Source organism: Cetorhinus maximus, chromosome 16 (assembly GCF_964194155.1).
Source record: "Cetorhinus maximus chromosome 16, sCetMax3.hap1.1, whole genome shotgun sequence".
NCBI lineage: Eukaryota > Metazoa > Chordata > Chondrichthyes > Lamniformes > Cetorhinidae > Cetorhinus > Cetorhinus maximus.
The window spans coordinates 36,315,351-36,335,486 of NC_135894.1; the positions used below are offsets into that span (position 1 = coordinate 36,315,351).

At 46.0% G+C, this 20,136-nt stretch overlaps 1 protein-coding gene across 6 annotated transcripts in view; it reads right to left on the reverse strand.

The window, feature by feature from the left end:
- Positions 1-5,918: 5,918 nt before the first annotated feature.
- The window catches only part of mab21l3 (mab-21-like 3), a 74,869-nt gene continuing 60,651 nt past the window's right edge, over positions 5,919-20,136 (reverse strand). For all 6 annotated transcript variants that reach the window (XM_078559665.1, XM_078559661.1, XM_078559668.1 and 3 more), the window contains 2 exons: positions 8,263-8,457; positions 5,919-6,733 (listed from right to left, as the gene is read on the reverse strand). In XM_078559665.1, the coding sequence (XP_078415791.1) occupies positions 6,500-6,733; positions 8,263-8,457 (429 nt within the window). In that variant the 3' untranslated portion in view covers positions 5,919-6,499. The remainder of the gene's footprint in view (positions 6,734-8,262; positions 8,458-20,136) is intronic.

The window sequence follows — 20,136 nt, forward strand, 5'->3', positions numbered from 1 at the left end:
ATATGCTTGCTAGCTGTCCCTTAAATACATCTCTACTATTTGATTCAACCACTCTATTTGGTAGCAAGTTCCATGTTCTGACCACTCTTGGAAGCTTGAGTTCCCTATTGGATTTCAGGATGACTGTCTTCTATTGATGGCCTAATGCTCTTCCCCACAAGTGGAAACATTGGGCTGGATTTTCATCCTCGAAGCAGGTAGCAGGAGTCAGGAAAATTCCCAGCTTGGCTTACTCCCTTCAGGAGAAAGTGCCCACAAAGATGGGGTTTTCATTGTGGGGGGGTGGGGGTGAGGGGGAAGAGGGGTGGGTGTGGGCTGTATTTGGGCCAGCTGACCCGATAAAGTTTAGGCTCAGCCACAGAAGCTGTCAGGTGCTATTTAAAAAGCCCGCCTTGGTGCTATGGGACTTTGACCCATTTATAATAAAAACAGAGTGGCTCTCCAGCTCTCACCCCTCACACGCCCTCCCCTCCACACACTCCCCATGCCCCATCCAGCCCACCCAACCCCAATGTCCCTCATGCCATGCTATGCCCCCAAACAATGCCTATGATTCCCATTTTGACTATGTCAAGCAATGGTGTTTCCATGCCCATTTACCCACTGTATACTGTATAGAACCCTATAGTGACAGTAATACGTCTTAAAAAAAGCTTTAAAAAAAGTCAATGATAACTTTACACTTTTTGAAAAAAAACTCCTTTTTAGTACAGTCTAATAGAAGTGTCAATCATCCAGACCCTTTAAAATATCAATCACAGAAACTGCAATCATTTGAAACCTCTTTAACTTGTGTAAATAAACATTGTGAAATTGACAGCATGGATCAGAGAGCCAATGCTGTCAATGAAGCAATGTTTTCCCTGGGGATCAGATGTTTCAACAGGCTTATGAATTTCTGAGCTCTTCACCAAGAGGCTTGGCCGAGAGCTCATGGGATAGTGATAATGTCATTGAACTAGTAATCCAGTCGCGCAGGCTAACGCTCTGGGACACAGATTCAAATCGCGCCACTACAACCCTTGGAATTTAAACTAAATTAATACATCTGCAATATAAAGCTATTCTCAATAATGGTGACCATGACAATTATTGTTGATTGTTGTAAGAATCCATCTGGTTCACTAATACTCTTTTGGGAAAGAAATCTGTTATCCTTACCTGGTCTGGCCTACATGTGACTCCAGTCCTACAGCAATGTATTTGACTCTTAACTGCCTTCTGAAATGGCCTAGAAAGCCACTCAGTTCAAGGGCAATTAAGACTGGGCAACAAATGCTGGCCTTGCTAGTGATGCCCACATCCTGTGAAAGAATAAAAGAATTACATCCCCTTGAAGTTCAATGGCATTACTATTGCTGAATTCCCCCACTATCAACACCCCAGGGTTAACGTTGACCAGAAACTGAACTGAACCGGGCATATAAATAATGTGGTTACAAGAGCAGGTCAGAGACTGGGAATTCTGCAGAGAATAACCCACTTCCTGACTCCCTAAAGCCTGTCCACCACCTACAAGGCACAAGTCAGGCGCACAATGGAACACTCTCTGCTTTCCTGGATGAGTGTAGCTTCAACAACACTCAGGATGATCAATACAATTGAGGATGAAGCAGCCAGTTTGATCAGTGCCTATACACCACCTAAAGATTCACTCCCTCCACTAGCACATCATAGCACTGTGCTGTGCATATACAAGATGCACTGCAGCAACTCGCTAAGGCTTCTTCAATAACACCTTCCAAACCCACAGTCTATACTACCTAGAAGAACCAGGTCAGCAGTCCTGTGGGAACACCACCACCTCCAAATTCCCCTGAAAGTCACACACCATTCAGACTTAGAAATATATCACCATTCCTTTGTCATTGCTGGGTTCAAATCCTGGAACTCCCTCCCACAGTGCTGATGTGGGTGTACCTACACTGCACAGACTGCGGCGGTTTAAGAAGATGGCTCATCGCCACTTTTTCAAGGGGAATTAGGAATGGGTGACTTTGCCAGTGATGCACAGTGGCAGCTCTGTGCACTATACACAAGGTGCACTGCAGCAACTCACCAAGGCTCCTTCATAGCACCTTTCAAACCATAATCTCCACCACCTAGCAGGATAAGGGCAACAGTCGCATGGGCACTGACCGCCTGCAAGTTCCCCTACAAGCAACACTGACACCTGGTGCGGAGGGGGGCCGGGAAGGAGGAGGACCTCCTCGTGAACCTGCTCCTGGGCTTGGCTAAGTTGGCCACTAACAGGTCCAGGCAGCGGGCGATCGAAGGGGTCGTCCGACCCGACTGTCTGCCCCTCTTCCATGGCTGCGTTCATGGCCGGGTGTCCATGGAGAGGGAACACGCGGTGTCTGCCGGCACCGTCGAGGCCTTCTGTGCCCGGTGGGCACCGCGGGGTCTGGGGTGCTTTATCGACCCTTTTAATCACATTTTGATTTGATGTTTGTAAGTTTCCATTAAACTTTGTCTTTGTTTTTTTTACAGCTGACCTAACTTAGGGGCTGTGTTTATTTTACCCCTGATTTTGTTGCTTTCGTTTATTTTGTTCACTTAGAAAGAGTATAAGCAACACTGATTTAGAACTGTATTACCATTCCTTTGCCATTGCTGAGTCAAAATCCTCCCTAACAGCACTGTAGGTGTACCTACACCACATGGACTGCAGCAGCAAGACAGCTCACCACCACCTTCTCAAGAGGAATTAGGGATGGGCATCAAATGCTGGTCTAGGTAGCAATGACTACATCCCACATGAAGGGATAAAAAGGGGTATCTGATGATGCTTTGAATTGGCATATGTACTAAGACACAGTAGAACTGCTTACCAACCACAAGGTAATCATCCTACTATGGTGATATGAACATTTCCATAAATTATTTATATCATCAAGCATCATGAAACATGATCTCAACTGTGTACCACATCAATGTGCAAATACCACGATTAGAGATCAGCACGAAGTAAACTGAAGCATTAATTAGTAGAGGACGTTTTGGTTTCAGTGTAAACAAGCTGCTGGAATCACATGCCGAAGGAACCTTTGGAAAGCTGGATGCATTACTGATTGGCTACTGCTTAACCATGGAAATGGGAAACAGACAACCAAAATCATGGAATTTTCATTGTTTCTATTCATGCAGATTAATGCATGAACGAATAACAACAATGATGGAAAACAGAAAAGTACAAGTTAATTGAAACTGAATTTTCTCCCCATCACAGAAAGATGCAGATTTAAAAAATACATCCCTTTCATGTCCAAAACCTTTAGTGAATTCTGACACTATTAGCTCCTTTCAGCCATCAGAAACTCTTTCAAATTCGTCCTAATGCTGAGCGTCGGGTCGCAGGGGGAACATAGGGTGGTGGTGGCAGGTGGTAGGTGCACAGCGGGGTGGGTGGGAGCTGGTTCTTTAATTATATCAGTGGTTAAATAGATGATGGCACACATAAACAGAGTTTAACATTTTTTTAAGGAGAAGTATTGTATACTGAATTGTCACAATCTATAAATATTATGAAGTTATCTAAACATTTATCTGGATGGTGTGTAGTCACATTAATGATGCCTAAAAACCTTGAAACCATCTAGGACTGGGGAGTTTGTTTTATTGATGTCCTTGCCACTGGACTTACAATCCACCCCATCTACCATCAGCGGTTGTACATACACTGGTTGTACATACAATCTACAGGATATACTAACTCACCAAGGTTACTTTAATAGTATCTTCTTTTCTAGAGATCTTTATCACCAAGAAGGACAAAAGAAACAATGTCACCATCATCGCCAGGTTTACCTCCCAGTCATTCCCCACTTTGCTTCGGATATATATTATTGTCCCATCGTTGTTGTTGGATGGATATTGTGGAATTCTCTACATACCACCACCTGGAAGTTCCCCTCATCAGCCTGACTTGGAAATGTATCACCATTCCTTCACTGTCACTGGGTCAAAATCCTAGAACTCCCTCCCTAACAGCACTGTGGGTGTACCTACACCACATGGACTGCAGCGGTTCGAGAAGGCAGCTCACCACCACCTTTTCAAGGGCAACTAGGGATGCAATAAATACTGGCCCAGCATCCCATGAATGAATTTTTAAAAATAGCATTATGAGAGAATTATCACCACCACAAATGCAGCAGTTCAAGGAAAGCAGTTTTCCTCCTTCCTTGGAGTATCCTATAGGAACTGTGAAAATTTATGTCACAGAAGGAGGTCATTGTGTCTGTGCCAGGAATCAGATCTTGTAAGGCCTTCACAGGCAGGTAGGCACCAATTTATCCAGACAGGCACCAGCGGTGCACATTGGTCCTCACACACACTTGCCCCACGAAAATTAGGTACCTTAAATAATACAAAAAATCCATGGGGCCAGTGTTGGAGAATTGTACTGCAATTGTGTACCAAAGAACTCCATAGTCAAGAAATAGGAATTTGCCTTAGTTTGGGCAGAGGCTGAGATGCAGTTCAGCATTGAGGTCTTCATGCAAAACAACCAGGAGTTGAGCACTGTAAGGAGACAAGTCCCGGGACAGGTCTGAAGAGGTAAAGGGAACCCGGGGGGGGCGTCAGAGAGCGTGCGAGAGCGAGCCCGAAACTGAACAGGAGCGCGCAAGCCCGCGACCGAGCAAGAGCACGAAACTGAACGGGAGCGCGCAAGTCCGCGGCCGAGTGAGAACGCGAACCCGCGACCGAGCGAGAGAGCGTGAGTCCGAAACTGAACGGGAGAGCCCGAGACCCAGCGAGAGAGCGCGAGCCCGGGATCGAGCGATAGGGCGCGGGCCAGGACCGGGTGAGAGGGCGCGGGAGCCCGGGACCGGGCGAGAGGGCGCGGGAGCCCGGGACCCGGCGAGAGGGCGCGCGAGCCCGGGACCCGGCGAGAGGGCGCGCGAGCCCGGGACCCGGCGAGAGGGCGCGAGCCCGAGTGAGAGCCCGGGACCAAGCAAGAGAGGGCGAACGTGAGTGAGAGAGCGTGAGGCCAAGAGAGAGAGCGCGAGGCTAAGAGAGAGCGAGAGAGCACACGAGCCCGAGCGAGAGAGCGCGAGGCCAATAGAGAGAGCGCGAGGCCAAGAGAGAGCGAGAGAGCACACGAGCCCGAGCGAGAGAGCGTGATGCCGAGAGAGAGCGAGAGCCCGAGATGCCTCTGCCATGTACTGTGCAGTGTAGTGTGTTTGACTGCAGTTTGCCTGTTAATTCACATGTAATCCATGTTAATTCTGAATGCTAGAGTATAAGATAGATATTTAAATTGTTTTACTTTTCTGACCTTGTATAATAAAGTTTATTTTGTTTATTCAAAAACTGTGGAATCTTGTAGCTTTATTTTCCAAGTACCTGGGATCTCAAACTTTGTCTACTTTAAATGAAGTGTTACTGGTCTCTAACTAGATCGTACCAAAAATTTAGGGGTGTGGTGCAGGATCATAACAAGGGCCATTTTGAAATTCTTTTCAATGACATTCAAGAATGGGAACAATAGATAGCAGATGCCTTTCATTTTTACACTATATGCCACTTGATGGGTTCTATACACAAATCACCTGGTCACAGGGTAGGTCTAGCCAATCATTCTAAAGCAGAAAACACATAGGTAAGAGGTGATACAGCTACTACTGGGCACAGCCTGGAAGTTGAATCCTGGAAGAACATTATATGATGCATGCACCAACAAAGCTTATACATTTAAGAACTATTGGGCACTTTGCCTTTAGTTTTAACAATTATAGAGGCAGAATTGGAATTTGTTTGATTTTCCTGTCCTTGTAAATTAGATTAGAATTGTTTAGCATTTGTGCTTGTAAGGACCCAAGGTATTTTTTTTAAAACATCAAGCAAGAGGCTGGAACAAGAAGTTTGATTGGGAATACGTGTGTTTTAGTAAAGGTAAAAAAACCAGAATGAACTTTATGGCTTAAATCAGAATCACAGAACGTCTGTCTTTAATTTAGTGAGATTTTGCTGAAATTTAAATGTGCATTTCATCAACTCAATGACATTTGGCAGCCCTTGGTTAACAGAACAATTTATTAAACACTAAACAATGGCTACATTGTAACACTTTTTTTTTAAAAAAAGAGTATCGCACAGTAGGAGCAAATGAAACTTTAATTTGCAAATTTGGATTATTGTTCAAGGCATGCAAGTCCACAGCAAAGAAACATCTTAAGATGTTTAAACCTTTAAGCACATTATAGGATAGAAATACTATCAGCAATGTTACTGTATGAATTCATAACATGATCTTATTAAATTCACCTCCCAAGTTTTACTGGAGGTTACTGGCATCCCTAAAATATCAGAGAGAAATCTGGTACAAATATTCATACGATAATAAAGCCATTAGTGATTTCTACTTGTGTTCTTCTCACAGTATTAATATCAACTCGTAACTCAATTTTAATTCAGGTAAAAGATGGAGAGTCTTGAAAAGTCAGTAAGACTTGGCACATTGGAACCTGTTGTTCATTTAAAAAGTCAGTAAAATTTAGTGGAAGTACACACTAGGGTTCATTAAGAACTCATTAATTTTCTGAGATGTTATATCCAGTTCATTTGTGTTAGCATACTTAAGCAGGTTAAAGCTCTTCACAAAGTAATGCCGGAGGTATCGCTGTAGCACACACTTCTGAAGTTTCTTTACCAAGCGCAGAAAGCATTTTTGGAAATTTTTCCAATCTTTAGAGCGTGGATATTTCTCGCAAGTCCAAAACAACAGCGTCTGGAGAGGGGAAAGTAAGCAGTTATCATTTATTAACAAAAATCTATTGTTGCCGAGAGATGAGTGAGATTTAATCACTAACTGTGGGTTGCTGCTTCTGCATTCAACCCACTGACGATCAAATGCTATCTTCTCCCTTTCTCCCTCTCTTGCATGCACGTCCTTACATCAGCAGTAATACATTACTGCACAGCTATTTACAACAACCCTTGTGGGAATTTTTAATCTGCTGACGTGTTGGGATCTAAGAGTCCTGAAGTCCATGTTTTCCCACACACTATGGAATTTTAACTCCACAGCATGTTACTTCCAGCTCCCTTTTGGTCCAATCACAGAGTCCTTTTGGAGTGGGGGCAGAAAATCTTCTAATCCCACTGTTGGTTCAATCTGTAATCCTGGAGGGAGGCTGATCCTGAAGGGGATTCTGACCCCGAGTGCAGCCATCTTAAAAATTTCTGGTATAGTGTTCACTGCTAACTCTCTTGCTTAATAGATTGTGCCAGCCATAACTGTACTCAATTTACTTAATCAATCATTAGCTTTCAAAACCATGGTGTGGAGAAATTAAAGGTAACATATCATTCACCTCAGAATAAAACAAACATATTATAGCTTGCCTCGCAAATATTTTATGCCAACCAAAAGCAACTTTCAATAATATAGCACCTTTAATGTACTAAAATGTCCCAAGGTGCTTCACAGGGGTATCAAACAAAATATGACACTGAGCCACATAAGGAGATATTAGGACAGGTGACCGAAAGCTTGGTCAAAGAGGTAAGTTTTAATGAATGTCTTAAAAGGGGAAGAGAGAGTTAGAGAGGCACAGAATTTAGAGAAGGAATTACAGAGGCTAGAGCCTTGACAGCTGTAGGGACAACCACCACAACCACTCAAGAAGCCAGAATTGAAGTAGTGCTGATGTCTCAGAGGGTTGTAGGGGATTACAGGTATAAGAATTTTAAATCGAGGCTCAACTGGGAGCCAATGTAGGTCGGCAAGCATGGCAAGTGATGGGCAAACAGGGCTTGGTGCATGTACTGCATACATGAATATATGTATCTCAGTCGTTACAGTAAGTGTTTCCCCAGTGAGATGAAGGAAACTGCACAAAGGTTAAAAGACAGATTGGCATAAATGAAGAGTCCATAATGGAATGCTGGCAGAAAGGAAAGGTGTTGGCCCAGAACCAAAGGCCACTAGGGTTCCTTAGTGCTTGATCCAGACTCAGGTGTGACCAAAGATATGAAGGAGGAATTTAGAACCTGAAATCATAAGGTAGTAATGAAGGAGTAACATCTAGGCTGTTTCATAGCCGTGGTGGTCTTACAATGTACTTTTATCAGTGATTGGAATATACCTGTCCATTCAATAATGGGTCCAGAAGCCACAGGTTATGTTTTTAAGCTAAACTACTATCCTCCATTTCTCTGTAAATCCACTTTGTTAAAGCAGAGATTGCGAGAGTGATGCAACATTGTAATAGTTTTATAAATCACCTGCTTTGTAAGCCATAGCACATTACTTACCTGCAGGTGATAGGATGTGATGACTGGTTTACTTCCGGGGCACCAGTAGTCTTCTTTCAGCTTTCTTATGACATGTAAACACTTTAAACGGCAGCTTCCATCTTCATCCATACCCTCTAATAGCTCCTGCTCTGCACGTGTGAATGAGAGCTGCCAGTGGTAATTCGATCTTGCCAATAAATTAAATCCAAAAGACTGCCAAGATAGAAAGCATTGGGTATTAAGTTAAGAGAAAGTAGCAGATCACTAATACGTTTGCTAAACACATTTTAACATTCCAATGAGGGTTTTAACTTCCCTTTCCTGATAGATTTACTCCTAAAAACAAAAATCGGATACACAATTTATGAATAAATGTACAAACACAGAAGTATTGGGCTGGAATTTCATTCCAGAGTCCCAAACACAATGTCGGGCTGAATTCCGGATCAGGAATCTGGGTCTGCCAGCGGCGGGATCTTGGAAGCGGTTTTTGAGGAGGTGGCCACCCCGTCCAATTAAGGTCAGTGGTCAGGTTGCTAAGGCTGGAGGACCAATAGGAGGCGCTTCAGCAATGAACGACTGGAAGCCCCACCATCAGAGGTGGAAGCTGGCAATGTAGAGATAGGTGAAAGAGAAGGAGCCGCAAAATGGAGGCACTGTCTGAAGACTTTTCAAAAACCTTAAAATACAAAGAGGCCACAGCTGCCAGGCCTAATTTTGTGGAGGGCGAACCTGCCAAAGGGTGGCCTGCAGTTGCAGCTGTGGCCCTTTGGGTATGGAGGTTGCAGGGGGCTTAACTTTAACAATGGAGGGCTGGTCGGTGGACTGCTGCCTGGAGGCCACCTCCATCCCTCAGCCAGGTTTCGTCCTCAGCAGCTAATAGGCCCTTACGGAAATTTAATTAGCTACCGGCCCACAAGGGCGCTTACTCCCAAATCCAGCATGTTCACAAATAGCCCAGAGACATGAACAGGCCGCAAACTGGCCGGTGGCAAGAAACTATCAACCCTTCCCTCTCTGGTCCCACCTCCGTAGCCGTTTGAAAATTTGACTCATTGGCCAGGATTCTCCCATCCCGCCCATGGCGGGATTCGTGACGGACGGGAGCGGAGAATCCAGCAGCAGGCAAAAAGTCGCAAATTTGCTGTCGTAAAAACAAGTCGTGGTTCTACCGATGGGGGCTCGTGGTGGGTCAGTTATCCCGCCGACTACTGGCGCGAATGCCATTTGCGTTCATTAGCATGTCATGAATGCTCAATAAAACAGCTGCTCGCTGGAATCTTGCCATGCCTTCCAATCTTCCATCACGCCAGCAGGAAATTACATTGGCCTCAAATCTGTTTGAAAGAGGGTGGCGTGCACAAGTCAAACCTCAGTTCGCTGGTAACTTCAAGGTGAGTGGGACATATCTGCCATTGTGCTGCAATGGTCTTGTTGTGACGAATGCCACTCTGTTGGGGCTGCAGGTTTGGACTGCTCCTTCTCTTTGCTTTCACTGTCCCAAGGAACACGACTGTGCTGTGGTACTCATGCAGGCCTCCACTTTCAGAGACTAGCACTTCAACTGAGGGTGGGCTGTGAGGCGAAGGTCGGGTTGACGAATACTATCGGGGCAATGGGGCGGGAAAGCTGTGGAATAGGCAGTGAGAGGGAAGGGCAAACACTGTGCATCATTCTCTAACCTCTTGTTGCTGCAGAAGTCCATTTAGAAAGGTGGAAGACGTCCCTGAGATGAAAGCCAATGGCTTCATTAGCACTGTTAAAGGGCTACTCAGAACTCAGTGGCTTCACATCACAGTCGCTGCAGCTCATGAGTAACACAGGAATGTTGAATTTGTGAATGCAGGCAATAGTGAAGGAGACACAGCTGTATCATATATGGCATTCCATCAATGAAGGCCTGTCACATGTTCACCAGATTTGACACTCCTAAATGGGTCAAAGTGCATCCGCTCATTGACCATGAACAACTGATTGGTCATTATTATGCCACATCAGAGCACAGAGCTAGGTTGGTCACTCATCTCATTTAAACTTTAGCGTCCCACGCAAGGCTCAAGGTGTAACATCTGCGATGCCATCTTGGTCACCTGTGTGTGTGCTAGTGTCTCAGGGACAAGACGGCATCAGCCACCATGCAGGTAGGTCAGGAAAAACTATGAACCCTCACAGTTTCCAAACATGTCATCTTCTGAGCTTCACTTTCTTGCCCCTTGAATCATTAATGTCTTCAATGTTTCCTTTCAGAGAGAAGGCAAAAGCAGATAAGGATCCAGGGCTCAATGTGCCTTCGTCAGGGTCCTAATGTAATGGAGGCGGCGAAGGAGGGAGAGGCGGCTCCATGCGCAGCTCCAGCATGAGGGACATGGTCAAGCGGAACCACAACATGAACCGGATGGTCAGGGGGAGACCCCCAGACAATGGGGGCGACTTGCCAACCTAGGGTTTATCGTCCAAGAGTCTCCTATTTACCAATGAGCGAGAGGCAATGCCGTGTACGTCTGCGTTTGTCCCGAGGTCTGGTACATTACATATGCCACATTCTTCATGAAGACCTGATACCATGAGTTAGAGGGTATCCCTTGCCAGTGGCTTTGAAGGTGACTGCTGAACTCAATTTCTCAGCCCCTGGTTCTTTCCAAAGATCAATAGGCGACCTTGTGAGACATCTCAGTCCGTGACACGCCGATGCATAAAGGAGGTCACAGATGCCCTTTACAGGAAGGCCCATCATTATATCAGGTTTGCTCTGGATGAAGAGAGCCAGGCTGTGAGGTTTACCAGCTTTGCTGTGATCTCAGGCTTCCCTAGAGTGCAGGGTGCAATATACTGCACCCATGTGGTTATACAGGCTCCATGGCAGCAGCCCCTAATGTTTATAAACCACAAGGGCTATCATTCCATCAATGTACAACTGGTGTGTGATCACTGGAAGCACATCCTGCATATTTGTGCACGGTGCCCTGGGAGTTGCCATGACTCCTACATCCTGAGTCACTCCCAAGTGCCTGAGATTTTTGAGGGGCCATTACGTCTGCTGGGATGGCTGCTTGGGGATAAGGTGTACTCACTGAAACGTGGACTGATGACAATGGTGCGTCGCCCTCAGAGTCACTCTGAGGAGAGGTACAACGCTGCTCACAGCTCCACACGCTGCCTTCTACAGCAGACCATAGGGCTTCTGAAAATGTGCTTCAGATGCTTGGGCTGCTCAGGTGGTTCACTCCAATACACTCCTGACAGGGTTTCCCGCATCATCGCAGTGTGTTGCCCCTTCACATTCTGGCAATGCAAAAAGGTAATTCTCTACCAGAGGATGACCTGGAGGAGGATAAGAGCTCATCAGAGGTTGAAGATCTGGAGGCCCAAGGTGGTCAGCAGGCTGCTGAGGGCCAGTATGAGCATGATCACGTCATGGAGGAATTTGTGGGAGACGTGCCTGTGATACGTTAATCGCTGACAGATTCCAGGAAGAGCAAAGTCAAATGACGGAATATGGCCACATCTCTGAGCCTTCAATGCCATTTTCTTTCAACTCAAGGGATGTCCACCCACTTGCAACGAGAACGAGTCCCACATTCACACTTGCCTTGAACTGAGAGTTCACTGAGGAACAAGAGTGATGCGAGAGAAGACTTGAAGCCTTCACCACCCTCCAATGAAACAGATACTGCTGCGGCTGAGATGTGAACATGCCTAGGGACCTCCTCCTCCCATGTGTGTCTTTTTTTCTGCCACTACCACTGAGGAGACACAAATGCCGCTAGAATAGCGAATGGATAGCATGTTTAGAGGGGTGGTCACACCGCAGATGAAGGGACCTGAGGAAGGAAGGGAATGGGTGACCACCAGGCAGTCCAAGAGAAACAGGCAGGTAGCTCAAGAGTCCCCTGGGGTCCCACTCGCAAATCGGTATTCCATTTTGGAGGCTGATGAGGATGCTGGTTTCTCCAGAGAGTGCGGAGCCAAGCGTCTGGCACCACAAGCAGCCTGTCTGTACAGGAGGGGAGGAAGAGAGGAAGAGCAATAATAATAGGGGATTCTATAGTCAGGGGAACAGACAGGCACTACTGTGGCCGTCAACGTGACTCCAAGATGGTGTGTTGCCTCCCTGGTGCCAGGGTCCGGGATGTCACTGAACGGCTGCAGGGCATCCTGAAGGGGGAGGGTGAAAAGGCAGAGGTCATGATACATGTTGGTACCAATGACATAGGTAGAAAGATGGATGGAGGTCTTGCATCAAGAATTCAGGGAGTTAGGCAGTAGACTAAAAAGCAAGACCTCTCGGGATGTAATCTCTGGATTACTCCCAGTGCCACGTGCTAGCGAACTCAGAAATAGGAGAATAGCGCAGATGAATACGTGGCTTAAGAGTTGGTGCAGGAGGGAGGGTTTTAGATTTCTGGATCACTGGGACCATTTCTGGGGAAGGTGGGACCTGTACAAGCGGGACGGTCTACATCTGAACCAGAGCGGAACTAACATCCTTGCGGGCGGGTTTGATAGTGCTGTTGGGAGGAGTTCAAACTAATTCAGCAGGGGGAGGGGACATAGAATGTTAGCAGAATAGGGACACATCATAATACAATAAAACAATCAAGTCAGAGGGAGTACAGCTGCATTAAGTTTCAAGGGAGTAAGGTAAGGCTGGATAGCCTCTACTTTAATGCCAAGAGTATTACAGGTAAAACGGATGAGTTAAGGGTGAGGATTGACACAAGGAATTGAGATGTAGTAGCCATCACTGAGATGTGGTTGAGGGAGGGGCAGAATTGGCAGCTTAACATTCCAGGATATAGAATCTTCAGGCGAGACAGGGGAGGGGGTAAAAGAGGAGGAGGCATTGCATTATTAGTTAAGGAGTCAGTTACTGCAGTAAGGAGAGATGATATCTTGGAGGGGGCATCGAATGAAGCTTTGTGGGTAGAGTTTAGGAATAAAAAAGGGGCAGCCACCTTGTTAGGTGTTCATTATAGACCCCCAGATAGTATGTGCACAATTTGCAGAGGTGCGTAAAAACAATAATAGGATAATTATATTAGGTGATTTCAACTTTCCCAACATTAATTGGGATAGACATAGTGTTAAGGGCTTGGATGGAGTGGATTTCTTGAAATGTATACTGGAGAGCTTTTTCGGTCAATATGTAGAGGGTCCAACCAGGGACAGCGCAGTGTTGGACCTAATTCTGGGGAATGAAGCCAGACAGGTAGCTGAGGTGGTGTTGGGGAGCATTTTAGTGATAGCGACTACAACATGGTACAATTTAAGCTTGTTATGGACAAAGAAATAGACAAGTTGCAAAAAAATGTTTTGGATTGGGGGAGAGTGGATTTTAGCAAAATAAGGCAGGATCTGGCCAAGGTAGACTGGGAACAGTTACTTGTGGGGAAATCTACAGAGGAGCAGTGGGGGACGTTCAAAAAGGAAATAGGGAGGGTACAGGCTCAACATGTTCCCTCTAGGGTGATAGGAAGGAGTAACAAGCCCAGAGAACCATGGATGACCAGAGATATTCAGGATAAGGTGAGAAGGAAAAGAGAGGCTTTTAGCAGATACAAGGGGAGCAAATCAGCGGAGGCATTAGTGGAGTACAGACCGTGTAGGGTGGAGCTTAAGAAAACAATTAGGAGAGCAAAGGGGGGAATATGAGAAAGCTCTGGCTGGTAAAAGTAGGGAAAATCCCAAGATATTCTATAAGTATATCAATGGGAAGAGATTAACCAGGGAAAGAGTAGGGCCCATTAGGGACCAAGAAGGCAATCCGTGGGTGGAGCCAGATGACATCGCTGGAGCGTTGAATGAATACTTCACATCCATCTTCACCCAAGAGAACGAGGATGAAGGTATCGAACTCGTGGAGAGGGACTGCGAGGTTCTTGAGCAAATTGATATAGGGAGTGACAAAGAATTGGAGGTGTTGGTAGGCTTATAAGTGGACAAATCTCCAGGTCCGGATGATTTGTGTCCCAGACTGCTGAGGGAGGCAAGGGAGGAGATCGTAGGGACTCTGACCCAAATTTTTAATTCCTCTCTGGCCACGGGGGAGGTGACAGAGAACTGGAGAAAGCTAATGTGCTCCGCTATTTAAGAAGGGCTGTAGAGATAAGCCAGGGAACTACAGGCCAGTGAGTCTCATGTCAGTGGTCGGGAAACTATTGGAGAAAATTCTGAAGGAGAGAATCTATCTCCACTTGGAGAGGCAAGGTTTGATCAGGGATAGTCAGCATGGCTTTGTCAGAGGGAGGTCATGCCTAACAAATTTGATTGAATTTTTTGAGGTGGTGACCAGGTGTGTAGATGAGGGTCATGCAGTTGATGTAGTTTATATGGATTTCAGCAAAGCCTTTGACAAGGTCCCACATGGGAGACTTATAAAGAAGGCAAACGCACATGGGATTCAGGATAATTTGATAAGGTGGATTCAAAATTGGCTTAGTTGTAGGAGACAGAGGGTGACGACACAAGGATGCTTTAGTGACTGGAAGCCAGTGTCCAGTGGCATACCACAGGGATCTGTGCTGGGTCCCCTATTATTTATCATTTATATAAACAACATAGATGACTATGTGGGGGGTAGGATTAGTAAGTTTGCGGATGACACAAAGATTGGCCGGGTGGTTAACAGTGAGGTTGAGTGTCCTGGGCTACAGGAAGATATAGACGGGATGGTCAAATGGGCAGATAAGTGACAGATGGAATTTAACCCTGAAAAGTGTGAGGTGATACACTTTGGAAGGAGTAATTTGACAAGGAAGTATTCAAAGAATGGTATGACGCTAGGAAGTTCTGAGGAACAAAGGGACCTTGGTGTGTGTGTCCATAGATCTCTGAAGGCGGAGGGGCATGTTAGGGGGGTGGTGAAAAAGGCATATGGGACGCTTGCCTTTATCAATCGAGACATAGATGACAAAAGGAGGGAGGTCATGTTGGAGTTGTATAGAACCTTGGTAAGGCCACAGCTGGAGTACTGTGTGCAGTTCTGGTCACCACATTATAGGAAGGATGTGATTGCACTGGAGGGGGTGCAGAGGAGATTCACCAGGATGTTGCCTGGGATGAAACATTTAAGTTATGAAGAGAGGTTGGATAGATTTGGGTTGTTTTCATTGGAGCAGAGAAGGCTGAGGGGCGACCTGATCGAGGTGTACAGGATTATGAGGGCCATGGACAGGGTGGATAGGGAGCAGCTGTTCCTCTTAGTTGAAGGGTCAGTCACGAGAGGACATAATTTCAAGGTGAGGGGCAGGAGGTTTTGGGGGGATGTGAGGAAAAACTTTTTACCCAGAGGGTGGTGACGGTCTGGAATGCGCTACCTGGGAGGGTGGTGGAGGTGGGTTGCCTCATCCTTTAAAAAGTACCTGGATGAGCACTTGGCACATCATAACATTCAAGGCTATGGGCCAAGTGCTGGTAAATGGGGTTAGGTAGGTAGGTCAGGTGTTTCTCACGTGTCGGTGCAGACTCGACGGGCCAAAGGGCCTCTTCTGCACTGTGATTCTGTACAAATATCAATGCTGATGAGCTACCGTCACTCAGTGGTGTTCCTCGAGGAAGAAGAAACACTTCCATCACACACTTCCAGTAAAGATTTAAGCACAGCTCCCTGCCATCACACAAGGGATGCAGATACTAGTTCAACTGAGGCTGACATCACAAGAATATGAATCTCACAGTGGGATACTATCACTGAGTGGAGGAAGGCTAAACCTCAAAATAAGAGGTTTCCTAAGGACAAAATCACAACACCTTCAGTTGACAGGAACATTCACATAACCATCAAATGCATTAACAAGTACAATTTAGTTATAGGCTAGCGGTGCGCCGTGACCCAAAAATGACATCAATTTTTCGTAACTTTCCTAACTGTACCGCTACGCCTGGGTGCAGCCCCGACATCCACAGCAGAGGTGGTGGCAGCCTGCTGACAGCTACGTCCTGATGACTGTGGTGACCTTGGCAGGCGTCCTCTGGTGGCCTGTAGCCTGAAGGGCCCCGGCCTGATAACGATCACCTGCTCAGGGTCAGAAGAGCCCTCAGTGGCTGGAGTGGAGGGGGTTACAGACAGAGGGGGCTGCAAGTGGCTACACACCCTTGGAGTGTCCTGAGAGGAGGCCCCCAGGGTGTCCGGCTGACACTGACACTCATCCTCCCTGTGGGGCCTGAGGGCCCCACCCTGACTCCTGTAGGAGATGGTGCACCTGGAGGGAGGTCAAAGTGCCTTGTCCCCATGTCACCTACATCTTGATGGTGCCCACCAGGGTGTGTGGCATTGGAGTGCAGGCCAAGTGCAAATCTGGCAAGACCTGTTGGACCAAGGTTTCCATGGTGGTTGCCAGCATTCCCATGGTGACCTCGGGGCACTTGCATGTCGGAGCCACAACATCAGACAAAACGCGGACGGACTCCTCCATCATTCGCTCTAGTCTGCTGAGTGACTGTCGAATCTCTGCCTGATGTTCCACCGCCTGTCGTTGAATCTCCAGCATAGATTTGATGGCCACTTCCGGAGGCTCATCATCTGACTCGGACTGAGCGGGTGGCTGGTCTCCAACAGCCCTCCAAGTGCCGGAGACCTGGGGTGTCCCTGCCTCTGACTGCTGCAGGGATGTGTTAGTGAGGTGTTCCCCAGAAAATGAGCCTGAGCCTTATCTACAGCTGTGTCCCACCGATGTGTTTGTGTCTGAGCTGGTGGAGGGTGGGTGCGTGCGCCGGGACCATTCTCCCAGAGTTTCCTTCTCGGATGTAGTCTGTGGGCTCACACTTGTGTTGAACTGGCTTGGGGGCCTCGATCTGCTGGTGCCTAGAAAATAGAAAAGAGAGTTTCAGTTACTGAGCATGAGCTGGATAAGACTGCATGTGACTCACTGTGAATGTCAGGATTTGAAGAACTGGCGGAGCTGTGATCCACACTGCATTGCTGGGAGAGACTGATCTCCCCTTCCCCACAAGAGTGATCTGTGTCCTCCTCAGCCATCTCGGCTGCAGCCTCCTCAGACTCACTGAGGGCAATGATGTCGGCTATCCTTCCCCATGTCTGCGATCCCTCACACCTGTTGTGCGCCGGCTTGGCCTGTATGAAAACAAAAGGCACGTGATGAGAAGGGATGGAGCAGAGGTTGGGTGAGATGCATGTGCCCTGTGTGTGGTGAGCCTTCCCCAGAAGTGCCAGAGGATGGAGCGTGAGCAACATGATAGACGGGATGGCGATGATGTGAAAGTCTCGGTGAGAGAATAAGTGTTGGTATGTGTCCCCCGCAAATAGTTGTGTGAGGTCCCTGAAGAGATTAGCCATTTGAGTGCATGATGCATGGTGAAAGTTTGATATTGGAGGGTGTTGAAGGATGATTTACCCTGGCGGAGCAGATGAGATCCTCTTCCTGCACTGGATGGCAGGAAGCTGCACCGACCTGCTCCGCGACGGTCTCCCAGGCCGGAGAGGTGAGGCTGCTGTGCTTCCTGCGGCCAACCCTGGGGTAGAGCACTATGCGCCTGCACCCCTCAGGGCCAGGCCTGGAGGGTCTGGTGCATGAAGCAGGGTGCGGCCTTCATGCTCAGGCTCACGCCTTCCTCTTCTGGCTGCCAGACATCACTGGTGGGCTGGAGAGAGTGAGATTGTGTGTTGGACTGGCCTCTAAATATTGCACCCTGACCTTCGAACCCGCCAGCTGACCGCAGGCGGACGAATCAGCTCCCGGCCCGCCAGGTCATTCAGACTGATACGCGCCTCTGCATAATCAATGAGGCTCTAAGTGCTGAACTGTGTGCAGGTTGCCACCATTACAGGCAGCCGGCTGGGCGTTGCAGAAATTGCCTGCCGCTGCACCTAGTTTCATTATGGGAAAATTCCACCCATTAACTCCATAGGGATGAAAGAGGGCATATATGTGCTTCAAAGAGAGGAGGAAATAACTGGATCTCTTATTTCTGTTCATAGGCTGGAAAACCAATAACTTTAGTAGTCCCTTGCCCCTCTTCATAAACCTCCTCCCCAACATTGATCCTAGCTGGAATTTCAGCTAAAATAATCTCGTGCTCTCAGTTCTTGATTGCAGTGCTACACTATGGCATGTACATCAGTAAGTATTTGAAATTAAAATTCCAGTGACTAGACCTAAAGAAGGAACAGATGTAACAAATGGAGGAATGATAATATGGTTCAAGTTTCCGCTTTGGGTGCAGTTGCCAGAATGGGCGCTTTCTTAGAGTTTCTGCTAAAACTTATTTGCACAAACACAAAATCAGCCATAAATTAGTCTAATCGGGCTGTGCTTTAAAACACATTTTTTTCCAAAAAGGAAATGAAAAATATTCCTTTATATATTTAAGAGTGGTGGCTTATTGCCGTTCAATTAATACAGCTGAAAATAGGTTTATCACAAAAAAATAAGCATTTTTAAACTGAGTATAAATCTACCACTTACAAGTAACCCGATTTTAAATGACTGAAAATGACTTTTTTAAAAAACAGAAGCGTTTCCTCATTATATTGGGGTAGAGTGGTCAGTTTTTTTTAAGTAAATTTTTAAAAATACTTTCAAAAGCAATACAATGTTTCTAATAGTATGTTAGCACCCAAAACAATCAGCGTAACATTTAAAGTCTTCTCAATTCAATTCAATTGCACATGTCCATACGGAAATTAACTTCGGATATTTGCACAAAAATTGCCTGTAAATGAATAACAACAATAAAAAGAAAGAAAATTACCCTATCACCGAGGTTTAACTTTAATTAAAACGTATTAAGAAACCTATTCCAATGTAGTAAAATAATCAGAGTCTCATCATGAGTGCATATCCTCATCAATTCATCCAATTTCTGTTAGAAGCTCTTATAAAGAAAATGAGTTCAACAACCGATTTGTCCTGCATCTGAGGGATTGTAGACTTTTCCCTGAACACATCCAACAGTATTACTGAGACAAGGGGTTTATTCTCATTGTTCATGACACTCTCTACTTCTGTTAGAATTCTTTGACAGCAGATTTTATCAAGAAAGATCTGCTCGTCAAATACCTTTCCTGCCTGGTTCAATACCTCGTATCCTTGAAGAGTCTACCTTCCTAAGTGCACAGTAAGAGGAGAGATATCCAGAGGGATTGCACTCTCAACTACAACTGTATAGAAGAGCCTCATGATTGTTCAATCTACTCAAAAGGATGTGTGTCCCTTGGCTACAACATGTATACACTTCCTTCCAATTCAACTTATCTGCTTTGATACCTAGATACTTGCACTTAGTAACTATTTCAGTGTCCACACGAATCTTCACAGGAACAATATTAACTGGCCTTTTCCTGAAGTCTGTAATTAGTTCTTTTATCTTGTTTTCATTCAGTTTAAGAGAATTGTGAGTGCGCCATTTTACAAACTTCTCCACCAAGTTCCTATAAGTAACATCATTATTCCTTACGAGACCCACAAGTACTGTATAATCAGCATACTTCAGGATCGTTACGTTGTCATGCTCTGATCAACAATCATTCGTGTGGAGGATGAAAAGTAAAAGATGACAGCACACAGCCCTGAGGAGATCCAGGGTTCATTAACCTGGGCTCCGAGTAAATGCCTGAGGCTAACACCCATTCAGTCCTGTTGTGAAGGAAATCACTAATTCAAAGTAGGAGAGTAGGATTGACATTAAGGTTTTTCAATAAGCTTGAATGGTTGCTCGGTATCAAAGATAGAAAATAAATCAACAAAGGTAGCGCGAGCATGGTTGTGTAATTTATCCACCTGCTGTTGGATCAAATGGACCAAGATCCGAACAACGTCGTTCACTGACTTTATGGAGTTGATAGGCAAATGCAACTGATCAATATGTAGAACAAGGAGATCTAAAAGATGCTTGAATACAATGCATTCCAAACACTTCATGACTATCCATGTG